Source organism: Podarcis erhardii (assembly GCF_964252035.2).
Source record: "Podarcis erhardii genome assembly, chromosome: 17".
NCBI classification, from domain to species: Eukaryota; Metazoa; Chordata; class Lepidosauria; order Squamata; family Lacertidae; genus Podarcis; species Podarcis erhardii.
Genome location: NC_138515.1, coordinates 8,832,195 through 8,856,248, shown reverse-complemented (window position 1 = coordinate 8,856,248; position 24,054 = coordinate 8,832,195). Strand labels below are relative to the sequence as shown.

Genomic DNA, 24,054 nt, shown 5'->3' with positions numbered 1-24,054 from the left:
AGATGGCGCTGAGGCAGAGCGATGTGTAAGAGCAGGGCTCAGCAAACTTTTTCATCAGGGGGCCAGTCCACTGTCCCTCAGAGCTTGGGGGAGGTGGACTATATTTAGAAAAATATAAATACCCTGCAAGCCGCAGCTGCCTCTGGACCTGGAGGAGGAACGCACTCTGCACGCGCTCAGCAGCGCGTCTCAGCGCCGCCCGCTCACCGGCGTTGTTGATGAGCAGCAGTCGCTCCATGGGCCCATCCCCGTGGAGCTCCCAGGTGGAGTGCACCATGCACTGCGGCCCGTCGTCCAAGGCCACATCGGCGGGCAGGCAGCGCACGCGGAACGCTGGGCAGTCGGTGTGCAGCTTGCCCTCCAGCTGTTCCAGCAGCAGCAGCACTGAGCCGGGCACCAGGCATGGGGCCAGAAGGCACGCCAAGCTCCAGCTGAAGCCCCACGATGTGCCCGTCACGATGTCCATGGCGAGGCCCAGACCCGACGCCCACCCACCGGCCTCTCCATCCACGGCCGCACTGGGTTTACCTCAGCACGCGGGCAGCAAGGCCTTGGATTGGCTGCAGGAACTTCATGCAGCCAATCCAAAGCTGCGCCACTCAGAGGTGTCTGTGGCTTCAGATTGGCTGCAGGAACTTCCTGCAGCCAATCCAAAGCCATTCCAGCATCCTGGAAGTCAGTCCCCTCACGGCGAGGAATCCGCGGCTTCTTTTCAAGGAAATGCCACGCTGGACTGACCGAGTGGGCATCAGAGTCCACGGGCCGGATTTACAAACCTGGTGGTCTGCATCCGGTCCCCGGACTGTAGTTTGCAGACCCCTGTGTAAGAGCATGAGGAGAAGCACATGGAGCGAAAGTGCATTAGCATGAGTATTTTGAAGGCACTCACGTGCATGATGTCTGTGCTCTGGTTGAAGAATTTCATGTAAGGCTTCAGGATGTCAAAATGAAAAGCCGGGGTGAGCATCCGCCGATGTCGTCCCCACTTCTTTCCACCGCTCAGAAGTAATCCATCGCCTGGCACAAGGAAACACAGGCTCATTGAGGTGCAGTATCCTGGCAGCGGAATGGCCTGCCTGCAGCCAGTGAGACTCCCAGAGAAGATGAACAGCTAGGTCCACAAAACCACACCCCAAAGATCAAAATATCCACCCTGATGGGAAAACATGGGTGGAACTGTCAGCGCTCGATTTTGCCTAGGTATACCACTAGTTCTACTAGTAAAAAAGGAAAAGGTAAAGGACCCCTGGATGATTAAGTTCAGTCAAAGGTGACTATGGGGTGCGGCACTCATCTCGCTTTCAGGCCGAGGGAGCTGGTGTTTGTCCACAGACAGCTTTCTGGGTCATGTGGCCAGCATGACTAAACCACTTCTGGCACAACAGAACACCGGGATGGAAACCAGAGTGCACGGAAATGCCGTTTGCCTTCCCGCTACAGCGGTACCTATTTATCTACTTGCACTGGTGTGCTTTCAAACAGCTAGGTTGGCAGGAGCTGGGACAGAGCAACCGGAGCTCACCCTGTCATGGGGATTCAAACTGCCGACCTTCCGAGCAGCAAGCACAAGGGGATCAGTGGTTTAGACCAGTGTTTCCCAACCTTGGGCCTCCAGCTGTTTTTGAACTACAATTCCCATCATCCCTGACCGCTGGTCTTGCTAGCTAGGGATGATGGGAGTTGTAGGCCAAAAACATCTGGAGGCCCAAGGTTGGGAAACACTGGTTTAGACCACCCTGGGATTATCTGGCTTGCTTCTCCTGATAGGCAGGGTGTTGAACTGCATCTGAGCTCAGAGGACATTAATCTGGTGGGGTTGTCTACGGAGACTAAGGGGCGTCACTGTGGATGCAAAATTATCTCTTCACAAGGAAGTTCTAAAGGAACAGATAACAACTTGATCTCCCAATCAGAGGTCGACAGACCTGCAGGTAATTAGTTGCCCTAATTAGGCGGCAGTTGTGAAGTCAGCTCAACAATGATGCAACAGCCCCTTCGGGAGATGAAGAGCGGTAGCTTTCTGGCGCCCACAAATTAGAAGCCTTGCAGAGAATGATTTTATTGCTGTAAAGTGTCTCCTACTGTGTAGATCAAGGGGACACCAACAACTTCAATGAGTGCTTGTTCAAGATTAACTGCAATGTGAGAGGGGAATTTCTGAGCTTGCAACTGGGGAGGGAACTCCCCTCCCTAGTTGCAATGCCTTAAGGGCTCTCACATGGAAGATAGAGCGAGCTTGTTTTCTCCTGATCTGGAGGGCAGGACTCGAACCAATGGCTTCAAGTTACAAGACAGGAGATTCCAACTAAGGGTCAGGAAAAACTTTTTGACAGCAAGAGCTGTTTGGCAGTGGAACAGTCTCCCTCAGGAGGACTCTCCTTCCTTGGAGGTTTCAAAGCAGAGGTTGGATGGCCAACTGCCATGGATGCTTTAGCTGAGATTCCTGCATTGCATGGGGTTGGACTAGATGACCCTTGGGTCCTCTCGAACTCTACAATTCTATGTTCCTGGCTGCTGTTAAAATTCATCCCTGTCTTTAAACAAAAGGCTGATCCAGGTACAAATTAAACTCCCAAGATTCACGTTTGTTCGTGGCTCGTCTTGTCTTGTGCTGTAACGCTGGTAACTCTACTCTCTCTTTTTTAAATAACTTTTTTTAGTCAAAATTAAAACAAAACATATCATCCAGAAACATATCATCCTTATTCCCCCCATTTTTCCTCTCTCCCTCCCCCCCCCACAACCCACCCACCCCCACCCCCGACTTCCCTCAGTTCCAGTCTTTGATTTCTCTAAAAATGCTGTTTTCTGCATGTTACACAGTTGTATAGATCCTCAAACTATTTAGCTGATTATTATCAATAAAAAGCTTGTGAATGTTTATTCAAAACCAGCCAAGGAGTCCAGTTCACTTTGTTGCGTCTTCAAATACTTTGTAAAGGGTTCCCATTCATCCTTAAAGTCACAGTTATCCTAACGCTGGTAACTCTTATAAGGTAAAGTAAGCTCAGTTGTTTCATTGGCTGTAAAAACGACTCTCATACTGTGCTTTCAGTACTATAGCACAGAGATTCCCAATCTTGGGCCTCCAGCTGTTTTTGAACTACAATTCCCATCATCCCTGACCCCTGGTCTTGCTAGCTAGGGATGATGGGAGTTGTAGTCCAAAAACAGCTGGAGGCCCAAGGTTGGGAAACACTGGTATAGCAGGTATGGAAGCACCTTAACCATGTCAGGGTCCTGTCTGATGTCCCTACCTAAGCCCAATCAAGACCTATCTATCACTCCAAAGTGACTGGAAGCTTATGCATGCCAGGATAAGCACTCCACTGGCAGACAGCATACAGTCCTTTTTGAACTTCTATATTACTGGTCTTCAATTGGTGGGTCGGGATAGGAGCACTAGCACCGTGCAGATATATGGTTAAAGGTTTGAAAATGGGTCCCCAAAGGCATGTTTGGGTGAAAAGCAGGGCAAGGATCTGAACAGGTTGCAGATCCCTGACCGGAAGAATCAGAAATCAGGAAAACCAAAATTTTAATAAAGAATGGGGAAAATATATAATTTATCTTAAAAACCATTGTAAACAGTTAAAATTGTTAGTAGGATTGGAATAGGGACGTGGGTGGCACTGTGGGTTAAACCACTGAGCCTAGGACTTGCCGATCAGAAGGTCAGCGGTTCGAATCCCCGTGACGGGGTGAGCGCCCGTTGCTTGGTCCCTGCTCGAAAGCATGTCAAAGTGCAAGTTGATAAATAGGTACCGCTCCGGCGGGAAGGTAAACAGCGTTTCCATGTGCTGCTCTGGCTCGCCAGAAGCGGCTTAGTCATGCTGGCCACATGACCCGGAAGCTGTACGCCGGCTCCCTCGGCCAGTAAAGCGAGATGAGCGCCGCAACCCCAAAGTCGGTCACGACTGGACCTAATGGTCAGGGGTCCCTTTACATTTACCTTTAGGATTGGAATAACCCTTGTAGTTTAACAGTGAAATTTGGATATAATGGGGAGGTAAAAGATTTGGATTACAGCAGACCCTCTACTCACAACCACAATCCATTCCGGAGGCCCGTCCGGAAGTCGAAACAGGTCGCTGGGAGAGGCGCCGTTGTGCGCAGGCACAGGTAGCATTTGCCTGCTTTTGCGCATGCGCGAACAGCAATCACCACTCCTGCGCATGCGCGAACGGCGGCAAACCCACCGGTTACTTCTGGGTTTGCCATGGACGTTGGGCAAAATGGATGCGAGTGGAGGCGGGCATAAGAAGAGGTTTGACTGTATTATAAAAGATGCAGGAGGAAATGATTAACAATAGGACCCACAAATGAGAGAAGGGAAGTCCAGGAGATTCTATGGAATCTTGTCTTTATGTTGTATGTTGGATATGTGATTGTAAAACTGTCATTTGAAAAACCAAATGAACTGGTTGCAGACATAACTGTCAACTTACAGATTTGAAAATAAGGGGCCAGCAGCCTCGGAAATCAGGGATCAGCAGCCAAAATAAGGGATTTTTAGAGCGCAGGTATGTTTGACTTCTGAGCCCCTCCGAGCCAAAGGCAGAAAGCCCAACCAGCAGCCAAACAAAGCCTCAAGCGGTGGTTCCCACAGCGCAGCAACCCGGCAAAGGGGGTCAGCAAGGAAAACCACTGTCACCTCTCCGCTGGGAAGCGCTGAGCAAAGGCGAGTCCCCAGGCAACGTGGCCGATTTGATCGGCACAAGGCATGCAAGCTCCACCCCCCAGTCGTTCTTAGACTCCTTATTGGGTGAGCAACGCAGCCAAGCAACACTGTTGGAGCCTCCCTCCTCCCTGGCCAGCAGGGAGGGAGGGAGAGAGAGGAGCTGCTTCCTTTGAAACCTGGGAAATTTAAGGGACATCATCAATAAGGGACAGCAGCAGGACACGGTGCTGGGATAAGGGACTTTCCCGCCAAATAAGGGACGGTTGACATTTATGGTTGCAGATCCCTGTTCTGCATCAATTGTGGGGAACCCCTGTCCCTCCAGATGTTGCAGAACTACCACCAGCTCCAGCAAGCATGGCCAATGGCCAAGAATGAGGGGAGTTGTAGTTTAGTAACATCTGGAGGGCCAAAGGTTCCCCACACCTGCTCTACGTACTTATCCCTGGCACAAGAGCTCATGGTCTGACAAGTTTCAGGTGTGGGGCAGGGGTACCTTACCAAGCCAAGGCTTCAAGAAGCCGTAGAAGAGTTTGTCTTTGGGAGCAACAGCAGCTGTAGGGCAGAGAAAAACAGAAACACATTCAGTCTAGTCCTCTCAGATCTCCAGACATTTAAGTATTAAAGAAATTAGGCATACAATTATTATGATGTTTATTTATATCCTACTTCCCCACCCCCAAACTGCGACTCAAAGTGGCTTACACAAATCAAAGCAATAAAAATAATTTAAAGTGTTTTCAGGGGCACCTCCACTGGGGAGTGGAGCAAGGGAATTGGAACGCCTTCTGCCTAGCAGCACAGAGCAAAGGCTCAGGAAGGGATCATCCCAGCCCCAGATATTTGCATCTGCATCAGACTAGAAGCACAGAATGGGCGCACTTACAGGGAAGCTCACTGAGGCCAAGCAGCCACAAAAATGGAATTATCATCAGATTAAAATAAAATTAAAAGAAAAGAAAATAAAAGAAGCATGGCAAAGATAGCACAGGCTTACTTTTGCCATGCTTTTATTTTGTCGGAGAGGTGGTGTAGTTGTTTTTATTTTCTTTACAAAAATCAACTTTTTCCCTACAGAACTCCGCATCCTCGGAGTAATGCAGCCATGCTCAGATCCCATAATCTGCATGGCACCCTTCAACGCACTTTACAAAACCTTCCCTCTCCCATCTCAATTGAAGCAAAATTAACCACGCAGCATTACATTTTGAGTCTACAAATTAATAGATGCAGAGCATGAATATAGACATACACAAGCACACTCCAGGTAAGGCAAAGGCAGGGTGGGACATTCTCATTTCCCTGACAGAGAAGGAAGATACAGATCTGGTTTTCACATGATTTGTTTAGGCTTACTATGATTTACGGGTGTGGGGGGTGTTAAGGGAGGGGTAGTACTTCTGGCAAGGGACACGTCCTGCTCCTTTGGGGGCAGTTTGTCCACCTTTGGTCCCCACACTGCACTCGGCTCTCACCTGCGGCTCCATGAAGCTGTTGGTGTGACAGCGGCCACACCCTGGAATGGCTTTGATTGGCCAGCTAAACCAGGTGAGGATAGCCGAAGGGTCTCAAACCCTCAGTGAGTTAGGGACCTCCTCTGCATGCAAAGACAGGCTCTGGCAGATTGAGCGGACGAAACCAGTAGAGGGTCCAGTGGTCAATAAGACGGTTTCTGCCCATGCTCTAGAGGCAAGTGAGGGGCAGGTGGGGTTTGTCAACCTGGAAAGGTGGTCCATGTAGGATGGGGTCAGCAAGGCTTACCGGGCATGGGCTGGATCACTCCTGCGGAGATCCTCTGTGGGCCGGACCGACACAGCGCAACACCGTAAACCGCGCCTGCACATGTACGTGGCGCTGGAAGTCACTCCAGACAATCGCCGAGGCACAAAAACCCAACGCAAGAGCAGTTGGGAAAACAAAGCAAGCTTTGGAAAAACAAGTCGGGGCTCATTTGCTTCTCTGCAGGGAAGCTCACTGAGGCCAAGCAGCCACAAAAATGAAATTATCATCAGACTAAAATAAAATAAAAATAAAATAAAAGAAGTGTGGCAAAGAGAGCACAGACTTACATTTGCCATGCTTTTATTTTGTTGGAGAGGTGGTGTGGTTGTTTTTATTTTCTTTACAAAAATCAACTTTTTCCCTACAGAACTCCGCATCCTCGGAGTAATGCAGCCATGCTCAGATCCCATAATCTGCATGGCACCCTTCAACGCACTTTACAAAACCTTCCCTCTCCCATCTCAATTGAAGCAAAATTAACCACGCAGCATTACATTTTGAGTCTACAAATTAATAGATGCAGAGCATGAATATAGACATACACAAGCACACTCCAGGTAAGGCAAAGGCAGGGTGGGACATTCTCATTTCCCTGACAGAGAAGGAAGATACAGATCTGGTTTTCACATGATTTGTTTAGGCTTACTATGATTTACGGGTGTGGGGGGTGTTAAGGGAGGGGTAGTACTTCTGGCAAGGGACACGTCCTGCTCCTTTGGGGGCAGTTTGTCCACCTTTGGTCCCCACACTGCACTCGGCTCTCACCTGCGGCTCCATGAAGCTGTTGGTGTGACAGCGGCCACACCCTGGAATGGCTTTGATTGGCCAGCTAAACCAGGTGAGGATAGCCGAAGGGTCTCAAACCCTCAGTGAGTTAGGGACCTCCTCTGCATGCAAAGACAGGCTCTGGCAGATTGAGCGGACGAAACCAGTAGAGGGTCCAGTGGTCAATAAGACGGTTTCTGCCCATGCTCTAGAGGCAAGTGAGGGGCAGGTGGGGTTTGTCAACCTGGAAAGGTGGTCCATGTAGGATGGGGTCAGCAAGGCTTACCGGGCATGGGCTGGATCACTCCTGCGGAGATCCTCTGTGGGCCGGACCGACACAGCGCAACACCGTAAACCGCGCCTGCACATGTACGTGGCGCTGGAAGTCACTCCAGACAATCGCCGAGGCACAAAAACCCAACGCAAGAGCAGTTGGGAAAACAAAGCAAGCTTTGGAAAAACAAGTCGGGGCTCATTTGCTTCTCTGCAGGGAAGCTCACTGAGGCCAAGCAGCCACAAAAATGAAATTATCATCAGACTAAAATAAAATAAAAATAAAATAAAAGAAGTGTGGCAAAGAGAGCACAGACTTACATTTGCCATGCTTTTATTTTGTTGGAGAGGTGGTGTGGTTGTTTTTATTTTCTTTACAAAAATCAACTTTTTCCTACTCCGCCCTGAGAACAAGCAGGGAGTGATGCAGTCAGGCTCAGATCCCCTAATTTGTATAGCACCCTTCAACGCAGGCGCGATTTCCAGCATCTGGGCATGCGCAGAAGCGATTTCTGGAGAAGTGGAAGATGGTCCCTGCGCTGCACCGGTTTAGCGCAGAGCGTGGGGACTCACCGAGTGGGCGGCTTGGTTCGGGGGCAGCTCACGAGCCGGTTAAGCGACGCTCATGGACCACTTCTGGCCCATGGGCCTTAGGTTGCTGACCTCTGATGTAGGAGAAGGAAAACTCTGATCCAAATCTGCACTGCTTTGCAGGATATATTAGGGAGAAGAAAAGGCTAAGGAGTAAACCCTACACAAATCCAAAGTAGAGTCCCTAAGATGGTTGGATGGCTCCTTATATGCCTCCTTCCAGACCACATCAGCGAGGCCGAAAGGGGGGTCTCTTCGACTGGGCAGCCCAGGACCCCCATGCACATTGCTTAGGCTTGCACGCTGCAGAGGTCCCTTTGGTGCTGCCAATGCAGCGGTCTGACTTCAGCCCCAGAGGTGAACTCCATTGTCTCTCAAGAAAGACAGATGCCAACGACAGCAAACCCAGCTCGGCAGACTAATCAGAAATTGTTTTCTGCCAAAAAATTGTGGTGGAACGCCATAATTTGGTCTTAGCTTATGACCCATGGCACGCTTGGTGTTATGTCTGAACCAGATAGCCCTAATTGGTCCAATCCTATTTGGCCAGTCCACTCCAGACAATTGCTGGGGCACAAAAACGCAATGAAAGAGCAGTTGGGAAAACAAAGCAAGCTTTGGAGAAACAAGTTAGAGATTGTTTGCTTCTCTGCGGGACAATTCATGGTTTCCTGAACAAACCATGGTGAAAACAAGCCTTCCTAAAAGCGTCTAACAATGTCCCTTTGCAATGATGAGTGGAAGGATTCCTCTGACAAAGCCATGCTGCACATTCAGCTTCCGACAATTGACCATCCATTGTAATTACAGAGAATGCATGATTGGGTATACAACTGCCAAAGGCTCCAGTGAGAAAATATAATGGAAGCCATCTCCATTGATAATTGATATATCCACAACCAGTTGATTATCATTTTGCATTTATGGCCATGCATGAACACTATTGCAAATGCAGCAGTTTCCCGAGGTTTCTTGCTGTGGAATATTCCGAATGTGTGTGTTTGTTGTGCAACTCACTTCATTTCCTCTTATTCGTCACATAAAAGAATTTCTCCCTATATTATCGCCAGCTTTCCATATTAATTTCTCTCTCCTCCCCCAATAAAGTCACGTCTAAGATGGTAGTCTGAAGGTCAAAACCTGAACCAAGCAGGCAGGCATGGGGCAAGTTGTCAATGGCTCATTGAATTCTATGGACTGAAGCGGATAAGCTGCTTTGAAAATAGGGATGCCCAGTGCTATTTTTCAGAAAAAGGTGCCAGAACTCACCATGAACACCTCCCTCGTTCTCTTAGAATGGCAGTGCTGCCAGAACTGAGCTGCTGCTGTTGTTTTTGTTTTTTTAAAATATTACGTATACTTTTCAGATATATACATTTCACTGATTTTACAATCACTTTGACATTTTAAAGCTTGACTTCCTTCCCCCTCTTTCTGCAGTTCCTTAAATTTATTTTTAATGCCTTCTGCATATCCAAATTAACTTAACTTACTCATTTATTTATCTCCTTTAAATATATATTCTTACGTAACTGCAGGTTATTACAATGACCCTGCCAGTGTTTTGATCTGTTTACAATTTATCTGCAAATATTCAACAAACCATTTCCATTCTTTGCTAAAAAGTTTGTTATCTTGATTTCTTATTCTTCTAGTACGTTTTGCCATTTCTGCATATTCCATCAGTTTTTGTATCCATTCTTCCTTGAGTTCTGGTGAGTTCCAGCTGAAAAAAAGCCCTGGGGACATCCTATTCCATAGCCTCCAACGTTTTCCCAATGAAAATAGGGACGCCCTAAGGCAGGGGTCTGCAACCTTTAAGACAAAAAGAGTCACTTGGACCCGTTTCCAAAAAAAAAACCTGGGAGCCGCAAAACCACTGCGACATTTAAAACAAATATATCTCTGGACAGCAGGCGGGAAGGTGACGTCAGGACGGTGCATGACTAACGCACGCACCGCCCCCATGCGACGTCACAGCCAGTACAGCGCCCGCCACAGTGGGGAGTGCCGGGGCGCACAATGCGCCTCCTCCCCTCGCTAGTATCTGCCCCGGAGCCTCGGCAAAGGTGTAAAAGAGCCACATGCGGCTCCGGAGCCGCGGGTTGCAGACCCCTGCCCTAAGGAAAAGCGGGACATTTCAGGATCAAATCAGAAACCGGGACGGCTTCTGTAAATCCGGGACTGTTCCTGGAAATTAGGGGCGCTTGGAGAGTCTGATCCAACAGGCTCTTCTTATGTTCTTATGCCCGACATGAGACCTACAGGCAGCCAGGTGCCACCCCCAAGTCAGCCCGCTGCATGGCTCCAGCTTTGTGCCCTAAGGAACATCCTCTACACGTGCCCACTTCCTGTGCCACAATCTACCTGATTCCCGGAGCACAGGACCGATGGTCTCTGGATGGAAAAGCCTCAGAATTGGAACCCAGGGCCCAAACCACCAGACACAGATCTGCCCGTACTGGGCAGTCAGCTGCGCGGCGTCCTGCAGCCCTTCCTCGTTGCTTCGTGCCTAGGACAAGGATTGGGTTAGCAGAGACGCCAGCTCCCCAAGATCTGTGTGAGTAAATAACCCAAAAAGCTTGCTAGCCTGCAAAGAAACGGTTAGTTAAGAGTCCTGAGGTCGGAGAGCTCCAGCTTGTCGCATTTCGATTGTAGGTACAGTGGGGAGCCGGCACACTCCATGCTCTGTCCACCAACCCATTCACTCACTTGTGTGTAATTCCTCGTCACCAGTGGCTTCCAGGCTACTGACTAATTGCAAGGCCCAAGCCTTCCTGGAATGGAAGTGATATTAACTCTCTCCATGTGCCAGGGGGAAAGATGGCAGCCCGCAAGAAGAACCAAGCAGAAAAAGAAGGAAAGACAAAATGCAATATACTAGACCTCTCCATTCTCAACCTTGGGTCTCCAGATATTAAAAAGGTAAAGGGACCCCTGACCATTAGGTCCAGTCATGACCGACTCTGGGGTTGTGGCGCTCATCTCGCTTTATTGGCCGAGGGAGCCGGTGTACAGCTTCCGGGTCAGGTGGCCAGCATGACTAAGCTGCTTCTGGAGAACCAGAGCAGTGCACGGAAATGCCGTTTACCTTCCCGCTGGAGTGGTACCTATTTATCTACTTGCACTTTGACGTGCTTTCAAACTGCTAGGTTGGCAGGAGCAGGGACTGAGCAACGGGAGCTCACTCCGTGGCGGGGATTCAAACCACCGACCTTCTGACCAGCAAGTCCTAGGATCTGTGGTTTAACCCACAGCGCCACCCGCGTCCCTCTCTCCACCCGCGTCCCTCCAGATATTACTGAACTACAACTCCCGTTATATCTGACAGTAGTTCTACTACTCCTGACCGCTGGCCATGCTGGCTAGGAATGGTAGGAGTTGTAGTCCAACAATGCCTGTGGATCAAAGGTTGAGAAAGGTTGCAGTTATAGAGAGAACTGGTACTGTTCCTATGACAAGTGTGATAGGAACACGAGGAAGCTAAAAAGCTGTGGTGTCTTCTTTAGACGCGCACCTTAGCTAGAAATTGACTAGCTGGCCAGGGGGCATAGGCCAATAGTGAAACGCTTGCTTTGTTTACAAAAGGCCTCTGGCTTCTCCAGGAAGCAGATGTGCCAACTCAGGCTTGTGGGTGCCCACCGCCACAACGTGGACATGCGATGTCACACACACATGCCTGCACATAGTGCATTTGACATCACACGCACCACGTGCAGACGTGTGTGTGTGATGTTGCATGTACGCGTGGAGGCGGCTCCTCTTTGCAGCCAGCGAGGCACCCTTTTCCACAAGGAGGGGCTCACTCAGAGACCGTGCCTCCATGTCTGAGGTCTTCCCCCCGTCCGAAAAGGGTGCTTTGTTCGCTGGCTGCAGAGGTCAGAGCTGAACTGCTTCTCTCTCGGAGAAGAGAGCCATCAGAGAAGAGAGCCACTGCCGCCTCATTGACTTTGTGGGTGCCAAGCCCCCAATATTATATTATTGTGGGTGCCTAAGCACCCACGGCCCCCTGGAGTTGGCTCCTGTGCCAGGTAGGGTTAGGGAAACGCTGGAAAGCTTCTGCAAGTGTTCACAATAATGAGCAACCTTGATCATCTTGGGAGAACGAGATAAGAGGCGGATGTGGCGTTGAGAAGGAGGAGGAGGAGTTGTTTGGACTCAATATCCTACCTTTAACTCCCCTTCAGGAGTCTCAAAGTGGCTAACAATCTCCTTTTCCTTCCTCCCCCACAACAAACACTCTGTGAGGTGAGTGAGGCTGAGAGACTTCAGAGAAGTGTGACTAGCCCAAGGTCACCCAGCAGCTGCATGTGGAGGAGCGAAGACGCAAACCCGGTTCTCCAGATTACGAGACTACCACTCTTAACCACTACACCACTGCTGGCTCCAAAAGTGTCTGGACTCCAAACATCTTTCACTTCTGTGCTTTCCTTCTACATAGGCAGCAAGCAAAGAAGGCCTGCTTCAGGAAAAGCCAGGACCACAAAGGTCATACCCTTGTGGCTCTAGCTGTGTTAGGATCGTGGCCAGAATGGTCATGAGAGGGGGCAGGAAACGCTACCTGTCATGACCTCCATTATTAATGACACCAAAACTAGGGCAACCAGTGTTTCACCAGCAAGAGGATTTGGGGAATCCTGCCAGTCAGTGTTAGCCGTTCTCTGATCCATGGCACATCATATTCCCCTTCTGTCTCAAGAATGGACTCAGGAACCGCTTAGTTAGAGGCTGCTGCCCTGACTCCTCGATCAAATCAATCATCTTAGCTTCAGCATCTGAACTGCAACCCACTTCCTAGCTGCCTTCCTACAAGATGCTGAATTCATTACCTTCTAGCACCCCTGCCTGCGCTTGAAAGGGTCCGCCTTTCACAATCATGGCTCCTTAGGAACTCTCACTGTCATCACCACGGCTTATTGCTAGATCCATTTCAGCTGGAGTTTAGGACTGGTTTGGACACAGAAACTACTTTGGTCACCCTGTATGATGACCTATGTCAGGAGAGAGACAGGGAAAATGCCTCCCTGTAAATTCTCCTCAACCTCTAAGCAGCTTTTGAAACCATCAACCATGGTATCATTCTGGAACAGCTTCCCAAGTTAGGGGGGCAGTGGCACCACTTTGCAGTGGTCCCAGTCAGGGCATAGAGGGCGTAGCAAGGGAGGTGCGGTAGGTGCAGTTTGCCCCGGGTGTCCCCATTGGGGTGTGTGTGACAAAATGGCAAGCGGCACTCACCATGGGGCCTGCAATGCGCCCCAGCCACGCGACTTTAAGCTATGTCTGTGAGGTGTGTATGTGTTCTTGTCATTGCTTGCTATGCTGTTGTGTATTTCTGTGTATTTCTGTTATACAGTGGTACCTCAGATTACAAACTTAATTCATTCTGGAGGTCCATTCTTAACCTGAAACCATTCTTAACCTGAGGCACGCTTTCACTAATGGGGTTTCCCGCTGCCGCCGTGCTGTCGCTGTGTGATTTCCATTCTCATCCTGGGGCAAAGTTCGTAACCCAAGTTACTACTTCCAGGTTAGCGGAGTTCGTAACCAGAAGTGTTCGTAACCCGAAGTGTTTGTAACCCGAGGTACCACTGTACTGTCAACCACCCTGTGATCCTTGAATGAAGGGCGGCACAGAAATTTCATAAAAAACAATAATTATTATTCCTCTTGCAGGTAGATAGAATCACTAACACACACCCTATTCATAATAATAAAACCATCCTGAAAATCCGCCATCAGAAAATGAAAAAAATACTTGCAGTGTTACATTTATTTTTGTTTGCTTCTTCATTTAAAACATTGCATACTGCCCTTTCACTAGGGTGGTCATGTTACTCAGTTTAAGTCTGGTTTAAGGATAATCAATCCTAAGGAGGAAGGAGTTGTCTATCAATAGTTAGCTACTGGACAGCAGACTGAAAGGGTACACCCAGTTCACCCAGTTAGCCTTTGACAAGACGGCAAGATGTCCTGCATTAAATCAATCATTAACAACTTTGCATCTATATATGCAAATCAGTACACTTTACATGCAATTTTCTGTCCTTTTTTGGGGGGGGGTGAAGGGCCGCTCAACCCTTCCTCAACAGATTCCTGGGTGGTAATGAAACCCTGAAAACACAATAACATTGTTGCATTAAGGATAATACAAGGCGGCCACTAAAAATGTCCACAAATTAAAATGTCCAAGAAAGCAAAACGCCCTAGTCTAGAAACAAAACAAGAATCGAATGTAGGCACCGGCTCCACTTCTTTAAGTAAGACATGTGCTAATTCATTATTAAATGAATAAAACAAAGTCTTCTGCTTTGTTGTTATTCGGAGCACTTCCAATTGGGAAGGGCCCTTAGAGAAGAGCCTCAGCAGATCTCAGCACGTGGGCAAACTGGTTTCAATCACAATACAATATCATGGTTAAAGTTATTGCATCTCTCATCTCAACACTGTTTCCTTCACTCCCATCCTGCCGTCCCCCCAGTCAGTTCAGTGCCTGTGTTGAAACTCTGGTCTGAGGGGTGGGGGAAACAACTTCATACCAGCATGAGACCATGTATTTGGCCAAGGTCCACCTTTCGCTATGGAAACTCCATCATTCATGCCTGGGGAAGAGGGCCGCTACTGAATGCTCTTGGGCCTGCGATCGACTCTGAGTCTTGCCACAATCTACCACCACAGTACCTGAGGCTGTTGCAACTGGCTTGATATAATCAGGATGAACCAAGGAAATGAGCGGTATGAAGGGCCCCATCCACGTCACAAATCCCTGGGAGTAGGTGGCTACCAGCTCGGAGACTTTGGCCAAACCCTCATCACAGGGCAAAACCTGGAAGCAACAGAGGCAGTGAGTGTGGGCACTAGCAGGGGCCGCGGTGCCATTGGGACAGGATTCTGGGGGCTAAGTACGAAGCCCACCGGCCAGCAGAATGAGGAAGAGGGCCACCAAAGGAAATAAGTGATATAGAGAGAGGGACCCATGTGGGGCTGTTGAGTCCAAGGTCCAACCACGTCTAATGGCATCACTGTCCAAGTGGCAGGACTGCCAAGAACGAGGCAAAGGCAGCAATGGATGCCGGCCAAGGTTTGCAACAAGGACAAGAGGGAAGAGGTGGCGCTTCATAAAAGGAGCTTGCTGTGGGGCTTGGGCTCTGGCCGCCTGCCATCAGCAGGCATCTCAAGGACTGGCAAAGGCCCCGTTCATCTCAGTGGGACGGGCACCAATGTTCCCACTGGCTGTGTAGGTGACTATACATACAGCAGCTGGTAAGCAGCAATGAGTCCCAAAGCCAGAAGCTTTCTCAGAATTCCAGAGTGGTGCTTCATATTCACTAGAGATGCTAAAGAGACAAGAGCATTGGTTAAGGAGGCATATACTGCCACCCAGTGCTTTTCTTCTAGATAAAATGGGCCTGGTACTTGTTTACCCTCAGAGATAAGCACTGTTGCCACCCATCCCTAAGCCTGGGGGGAGGGGAAGGATGGGGGAATGAGCAGCGGCAGAGCAAGTCAATCGGGCGACTGGGGCGGCGTGTGTGCCCTGCACCCAGAGGCAGGGCCAGCTGCCCGGGGGGGGGGGGAGGCAGCTGTGGCAAGATGCTCTGTGGGTGTGATGGCCTGGGATTCAGACTCGGAGGCTGAACCTGAGGAATCCCAGCCTGCACAGGATTCCCCGCCTCCAGAACCAGCTGAGCCGGGGCTGGGGCTTGAGCCTGAAGGGTCCTCACCTTTGCTGGATCCTCAGGTGCAGGCACCAGCTGAGTCTGCTCTGGCTCCTGAGGTGATGGAGGACCCATTGCCTGCAGGTGCTCCACTCTCAGCCCCGTCAGGGGAAGCTGAGGTTGCCTCTGGGTCCAGTAACTCTCCAGCCTCTCCTGAGCTGCAGAGGCTCAGGGCAGAGTGGCGGAGGGAACTATGTTCCCGCAGGAGGAGTGCTCGCCTCCAGGCCAGGAGAGGCGAGTCACCTGTGGACCAGGGCCGCCCTATGCCTCGGGGCAGATAAAAGCCAGCCAGCCCCAGTCCCAGGTTGCGGGAGCAACATTGTTGGTAGCTTGTTCCTGCCTGCACCCTGTCCTGCTCTCCTGTCAGAGTTCCTGACCTCACCTGACTCCCTACCTTGGACCCCACTTCAGCTTTGACGGGCTGCCTCCATACTGCACCCCCAACCTCAGACTGTACTCGGACCTCACCTCACGGTTAACCCACGGGACCAGCACAGTGGGGCCTCCGAGGCATCTGCCTGCCTCCTCTCACTCAGCTGCCCTACAGCTGAGGGGGAGGCGGCGGGTGGACTGTTTGGGGCAGCGTGGAGCCTGCGGATGCCCAAGCCACTACGTCACTCCCAGGAGACATGTGTGGCTTGGGCGCGCTGCAGACCCCGTGGTGAGTGCCACCCGCCATTTTGCCACCCCCCTCAGTGGTGACACCCGGGGTGGCCCGCCCCCACTGCCCCCCTTCCTCCGCCCCTAGGAATGAGGATGATGAGTGCATAGGGGTTGATTGGGTGGGGCAAAGGGCCCAAGCTTATGAACCTCTGGGGGATAATTTGAGAGAGATACCCATGCCAACAGCCAGGAACAAAGGCAAGCAAATGAGGGTTTATCCTCACTCAGTGACTGAGTGCTCTTTTTTTTCGCCCCACAGCTTTCACCACAAAAGGATGACACAAAAGCATGACAAAAAGATATGGAGGTTATCCACAGGTTGCCATCAGCTCTGATTCAGTGGTAAACAGTGTTATTTTGCAGGGAAACTCCAGAATTAGAGAGAGAGAGAGAGAGAGAGAGAGAGAGAGAGAGCGCGCGAGCGCACTTGACACGGAGCTTTAAAGTGCAGACTGTGACTGGAAATTGTGAATAAAACCCGAGCTAGCCTTCTTGCCATGTCCCTGCCATGGGCACTGCTCTACCCGGGAGTCATCTCTGGGTTCATGCCCAGTCCCATCTTGGCAACTATGCTCCAGGGAAGCCCGGCCTGCTCATTAACAGCTCAGCAAAGACCTCAGCAGCTCCTGCCAAGAAGCTGGCCTCCTGAGAGACGTGTCACCAGGCCCAGGGCTCACAGTGTGCCTTGAAACAGTCCTGCGAGCGAGGGATGGCAAGAGGGAGAAACAAAGAGGGAGAAAACAGAGGAAGCGCTGTGAAGTTTTGGGGAAAGAAGAGCAAGGAGCCCGCTAGGAAGGGAGCTGAGTGCACATTTCTGGAGCCTTTAATTTCTCTCCACCCCCAATTAAGGTGACCAGGTCTTGCTGTGATTGCATTCTGAAGGGAGTTGCTGGGAGCAGAAACTTCTGCCTGACTTCTACACGGCTCTGCCATTTCTGTGGCTGGGAGCAATCTGCAGGGAGAACGAGCCAAACTGTGGCAGAGCAGAGCTGGGTTCAAATAACCTGGAAGGAGAAAATGCAAGGAAGAGGAAGACAGGACCGTGGTTGGGGATGCGGCCACATTTGAGCAAGCTGGGAGTGGAAGTTGTTTGTGAGAACAAAGGACCCATTCAATCTGTCGCTGTACCCCTTGTGGCAAGCAAGATCTATTTTCTGAAACAAATGTTTCTCCCTTCCTCACATTCCAGCTAGAGCGCGTTCCCAATCTGAATACATATGCCGTTTGGGCTGGCTCTCTCCTCATTTCTGCCTCCTGTTTATAACACAAATGAATGGATGGATGGATGGATTGTGTCTCAGACTGAAAGACATTCTTAGAATGGCACAACCAGCCTGCCCTGCAGTTCTGAATTTAGGCAAGCCTTGCGAGCCATCGGCATGCAGTACGAGGGTCTTCATCCCTCGCCCACCACAAGGAGGGCTGGATGCTTCAGTGCCCCCTCCTTTCCCTCCCCTCAGCCAAGCTGGAAACCTCCCTCCTTGACCAAGCCAAGCCAGAGGCCACACTTACCAGGTTGAGGTGCCCTAGGAGCCAGTTGCGACGCGGGGGCTCTGGGAAGCAACGCAATCTCTGGCAGTTAACGTAAAAGCGGTGGCACATGCCAAAGGCGTCTGTAAGCAAACGGAAGAGCAAAGCCAGCAGCAAAAGCCAGAGGCTGGAGACAGCCATGGTCCGGAACAGGGTCTTCTCGAGAGCCAGTTTCTCCAGGATCCAGTCAGTGAAGGGCAACATTCTGGAAGAGGGAGGCAAGAAGGAGAAGGAGGCAGAAGAGACACAGTGTGCTCAGTGGGAGAGGGAGGCTGAGAGCAAGAATTTAAGCAAGCCTCCACCACCCCCAGAATCGGTCACATTGGACTCTCTCCCTTCACATTGGCTCCCCCCCCAAACCCGCTACACCCTGCCAGACCAGTGCACACTGAAACTGGAATAGGCGCCCTTTGGTGATGGGCCAAAAAACAATAACATTCCACCTTCAGACAGACTCACTTTCCAATTTCCCTCACGGTGCTGGCAGCCGTGGGCAGAATGAGATTCCAATTAGTCATGTGTATTCACCCTCCACTGTCCCTGGAACACTTTTATTCATTCACTTAAGTTGTCTTGGCGGTTGTGATCAGGGCCAGGAGACTGGCTGGAGGGGGGCTACTTTCCCTGCCACCTTTTTTTTGCCTCACTCCAATTCACTTCCATGGGAAAGATAACAGTGCTAACATATTTTCTTCCGGGGGGGGGGGGAATGCCTGGGGGCAATTTTGAGTGCAAAAATAGCACAATGGGATATGGTGAAGCTGCTCAGGACCGCAATACTTCAAGGACACCTCTTTCCATATGAACCTACCCTGACCCTGAGATCACCTTCTGAGGCCCTCCTTTGTGTGCCTCCTCCTTGAAAGGTCCAGAGGGTGGCAACATGAGAACAGGGCCTTTTCTGCAGTGGCTCCCCGTCTGTGGAATGCTCTCCCCAGGGAAGTTTGCCTAGCACCTTCATTAGACTCCTTTAGGCGCCAGGCAAAATGTTCCTTTTTAACCAGGCCTTTGGTTGATCTGATTTACATCCTATGCCCTTTTAAAATGTAGGGTTTTTTTGGCGGGGGGGGGGGCTATTGGGTTGTTGTTTCTATTTTTATTAGGTATTTTGTGGTTTCTTATCCTGATTTTGTTCTGTAAACCGCCCTGAGACCCCCAGGTATAGGGCAGTATATAAACTCAAGAAATTAATAATAGTAATAATAATAGTAATAATTTCCTCTGCTGGTTCTCCACTCAAACTCAAGTCTCCTCCAGAGTCTGGCAGAAAGATAATCAATTTGGACCCAAAACAAACATCGACGCAAAGTAGCTTCTTTACGTCTGGGAATATGCTTGCTGCCTTGACCAATTGCTCGCCTCTCATTTATCACCATTCAAAAAGCAGAAAACCTGCCGTGAGAATGAAGGGTGACTTTGTGACGTCACAGGAGGCAGCCAATCAGAGAGCTTTGTTCTGCAGGCTGGCTTCCGTCACTGTTAAGACCCAGCTTGCAACCAAAGTGGATGTTGGGGTGAATAAGAGGGATCCCACCACCCGCTGCCCCGGGCAAGTCCTGTATGTAGAGATTGCCTTTGATTCCCCAGACAGAAACTGGGAGCATGGGAGGGGATGCTGCTTGGGGTGACTCAGAAAGAGCACTAGTGTTGCCATAGCCGAGTTTCTCAAATCTGGGCTGCCTAATCCACTAATTGCTTTCGGTTTGCACAGTAGGGCAAGGTGCAGCAGAAAAGATTGCCTGCTTGCACAAACTTTTGAAAGAGTGGTCTCCCTCATCTGCTCTGCCTTCCTTCCTTCTGAGAACACGAGACCCCAGTGGGTCCTTGTCTCCCACTTCTGCAGCTCAAACAGTGCAGGACTTCACGTAACACTCTGCTCTGCGGTTACGTGAGAGTAGAAATTACAAGTGTGAGAAAGAGGTTATTGTTTTCCCCCTAAACCCTTGGCAGCTGTGTGCTAGAAACACAACACTCATCTTTAACAAGTAAAGTTTCAGGTGACATAACCAGTTATACTGAATGCATTTGGGGGGGTCGGGATAGTGGTGGTGGGAAAGGTAAAGGACCCCTGGATGGTTAAGTCCAGTCAAAGGCGACTATGGGGTTGCGGCGCTCATCTCGCTTTCAGGCTGAGGGAGCCGGCGTTTGTCCACAGACAGCTTTCCGGGTCATGTGGCCAGCAGGACTAAACCGCTTCTGGCGCAACAGAACACCGTGACAGAAACCAGAGCGCATGAAAATGCCATTAACCTTCCCGCCACCTATTTATCTACTTGTACTGGCGTGCTTTCAAACTGCTAGGTAAGCAGGAGCTGGGACAGAGCAATAGGAGCTCACCCCGTTGTGCGGATTCGAACCTCCAGCCTTCCAATCGGCAAGCCCAAGAGGTTCAGTGGTTTAGACCACAGCGCCACCCGCATCCCCTATGGTGGCAAGCCCCATAGGGCACATTATTTCCATAGGGCTTAAAGGCAACAGTCTGCAATCCTAATACTGGTGTGAAGAAGAGGAACACCAGAATGCTTGCATTCATGACTGCTGCTATGAATGGTCCATATGGGCATCTTGAGTGTTACATGGACCATGATTCCCCCCCCCCCCCAATTTGGACCCATTGTTCTCTTTCTTTCCCTCCCTTCTTCACTTTGGTATTCCTTTTTTTTTTTTTTTTTTTTTTGAGAAGGTTGCAAATTCCAAGACAGTGTCCTGGGAGACTGAGATATCCTCCCACTTTTATTTTCCTTTTAAAAGAAATGTTGCCATTTCTGATGGCAGATTGGTGCCCATTTGTTCTTTTAATATAGCGAGAACAAACACAGAGACTGTACTTTTTGCATTTAGTTATCACTTGGTTCCCCCCTCACCCACCCACATCCCAAAGTATGCACGTATAGGGATTAAGTGAAGATGATGCCGTCTCTAGTCTGCCAAAGTTCATACATTCTGCCAGAGTCAGTGTGTTGGTCTTCCTCACTGCACTTCCTAGGTCAGGGTCCATGTTTTTAGAGTGCTAGCCCTTTGACAGGAAGACGTGGCCAGACTGCGTCCACTAGAAAAGTGTTGGGAAACTAAGGCAGCCAACTTTCTTTCTGTGCCACAAGCGCAGCTTGGTTTTTCTAGGTGCCGAAATTCCAACAGATCAGAACAGGGTAATTATGTACGTGACCACTGCTGCTCGGATGTAACTAGCAGGGTCGGATTTAGGTTTGATGAGGCCCTAAGCTACTGAAGGTAATGGGGTCCTTTATATGGCCAGCTGTCCTTCGTCAACAACAATTTGTCGCTGTTTTTTGTGTTGAATATATGCTATATGGTAATTTATGGACCTAATAGGTCCAGACACAACACAAAACACTCTTGCTGTATTTTATTTTATTTGTTTTTATCTTATATTTTGGAAATGTACATCCAGGTATTTTTTCTTTAATTTTTTGGGGGGCCCCCAAGAGAGTGGGCCCCTAAGCTATAGCTTGTTTAGCTTATACATAAATCCGGCACTGGTTACTAGCCCAGAGATGGAAAGAAGACGGAATCCCTACCAGGGAAGAGTGGCAGATTAAGTTGATGGACTATGCCAAAATGGCAAAAATGACCGGAAGAATCAGAAATCAGGAAGACCAAAATTTTAATAAGGAATGGGGAAAAGATGAAATTTACCCTAAAAACCATTGTAAACAATTAAAGTTATTAGTAGGATTAGAATAAACACTTGTGGTTTAATGTTGAATTCTGGCTGTAAATGGAGAGTTAATAGATTTGGATTGATAGACAAGATGCAGGAGGAAAAGGTCAATATAGGGATCCACAAAGGGGAGAAGGGGAGTCCAGGAGATTCTTCGGAATTCTCTTTCTATGCTGGTTGATAATTGTTTGTAAATTTCAAAATGTGAAAATAAAATATAAAATAAAATAAGGGCAGCTTGGTTTGTCAACATTTAGCAGAGGGCCTCCTCGGTAGTGGTGCCCGCCCTGTGGAACGCCCTCCCATCAGATGTCAAGGAAAGAAACAACTTACCTGACTTTTAGAAGACATCTGAAGGCATCCCTGTTTAGGGAAGCTTTTAATGTTCAATGTTTTATTGTCTTTTTAATATTCTGTTGGGAGCTGCCCAGAGTGGCTGGGGAAACCCAGCTAGATGGGTGGGGTATGAAATAACAACAACAACAATTGTTGTTGTTGTTGTTGTTGTTGTTGTTGTTGTTGTTGTTGTTAAAAGTACTTTTGGGGGGAAATTATGGGTAAATATACCCCCAAAAGAGGACATTAGGGGAGGCAGGCTTTGGTTGGGGGCAGGTTTCCGCTGGGGGGGGGGAGAACCTCAGTTAATTGAGTACTTTCAATGCTTTCCCATATTTTTTGTTGATCTAGGGAAGGCAGCCGGCCCCCTTGGCTACACCCATGGGGGCGCGCGTCTGTGCCCTTTTTGTAATATTTATTTCCTCTTGATTGCATACTTACATAGTTTATCTCCCCTTTCCTTTCTAACACACAAACCTGCGAGGCACTCCGCGTTACGCACAGGAGGAAACCCAGCAACCGACCGAGCGAGCGCCTCCCGATCCCCCTTCCCCTTCCCCTGCGGGGGTCTCTGCGCTCCGCTCCGCCTTGCTCGGGGCCACTTTCCCGACGTTGCTTTGGCAGGTGCCAGGAATGCAGCCGAGCAGGTGCGGAGGGGTGGGGAGCCAGGGAGGGAGGCGGCGCTTCGGCGGGATCTGGGCTGCCCAGGAGCCGACAGCATCACCTCTCCACCCCGGAGAGGATGCCCTTTGGACTGCTGCAAGCTGGCGCAGGACCTTGGCTGCCAAAGCCAGAAAACGTGTCTCGTCGGAATGGCTGGAGACCCGCGAGGAACGCGGACGGCAGCTCAGCGGGGGCGAAGCATCTCCTCTCTCCAAAGAGTCCCCCTGCAGCGCACGGCTTCGCTTCCTTACCTGGCCTCGCGCGTGCGCTCCCCTTCCCCTTTTCTACTCCGTCTCTTTCTGTGCTGTGCCGCAGGTGAGAAGCGAGCCGGGAGCCACCTGAGCATGCTCAGCAGGCGCCCATCTCCGCCTCCCCTCTTCCCGCCCCTCCAGGCGGGGCAAAGATGGCCTTACCCATCTCCAGGCTCATCCACACTCCCCTTTGCCCCACATTTCTTTCTGGTGTTGTAAGAATTCCAAGGTGTCAAATATAGAATGAATATTCATAATTGCGCACATATCTAAATATGTAAACCACGTGTCTGAAATTGTACAGGAGAGCAATCCTGAAGCCATTTTGACTCTCCCAATGACCTCAAATATTCCTCTGCAGTAAGGGAGGCAAATGGGGAAAGCCTTCTCTGAGGAAAAGCCCCACGCCCCAGCAGATCACACACAGCCCTCTAGTGGGGAAATAGGAAAACCAAAGGAAATTCCGGCTCCCATGCAACCAACCCTTCTCTTGACATTGCAAAGAATTCCCGTGTACCCTAACAAAACAAAAAAGGATCAAGATAAAACAACACAGACTTGTTGGAAGCTAATGTTAAATAATCACAAACTTGCCTTCACAATACTTCTCACAAATTGAGGTCACCCATCATATGCTCAAAGAAAAGTAAATATTCCCAAAAAAATCGGAATAGTCACCAGGGGCCTCGTGACAGCAGAAAATATCATCAAGGTAAAATTCCTTCCTCATGATATACGGCCCAAAATAGGGCTATAGTGACTTTTAAGGACGGGCTCTCAACTAAACAGACCCTTTCAAATACAGACAATTTCCTGAGGGCTGGTTTGCTTGTGCACCATTTCTTCGAAAACATCGAAGACCCTTTACCACTTCTAGGAGCACATAGGCCAGCCAGACCAAAAACCAAAACCAGCACTGCAGAATCCTTCCCATCATCTTTTGCTTACAAATTCTGTCTTAAGGATGGTACCTCGGGTTACATACACTTCATGTTACATACGCTTCAGGTTACAGACGCTTCAGGTTACAGACTCCACTAACCCAGAAATATTACCTCGGGTTAAGAACTTTGCTTCAAGATGAGAACAGAAATGGTGCTCTGGCAGCACGGTTTTGGGGTG

At 49.7% G+C, this 24,054-nt stretch overlaps 1 protein-coding gene across 3 annotated transcripts in view; it reads right to left on the bottom strand.

Moving 5' to 3' along the window:
• Positions 1-23,068, bottom strand: part of CYP4F22 (cytochrome P450 family 4 subfamily F member 22) — a 36,598-nt gene extending 13,530 nt beyond the window's left edge. Inside the window, exons 1-5 of one of the 3 annotated variants that reach the window (XM_081845220.1) lie at positions 22,933-23,068; positions 17,983-18,205; positions 14,771-14,915; positions 5,183-5,236; positions 890-1,017 (exon numbers count right to left, since the gene is read on the bottom strand). In XM_081845220.1, coding sequence (XP_081701346.1) covers positions 890-1,017; positions 5,183-5,236; positions 14,771-14,915; positions 17,983-18,205; positions 22,933-23,027 — 645 coding nt within the window. In that variant the 5' untranslated portion in view covers positions 23,028-23,068. Of the gene's footprint in view, positions 1-889; positions 1,018-5,182; positions 5,237-10,459; positions 10,605-14,770; positions 14,916-17,982; positions 18,206-22,495; positions 22,626-22,932 lie in introns of those variants that run through there. The other 2 variants (XM_081845221.1, XM_081845222.1) reach the window with 2 other exon arrangements.
• Between the last annotated feature and the right edge of the window lie 986 nt (positions 23,069-24,054).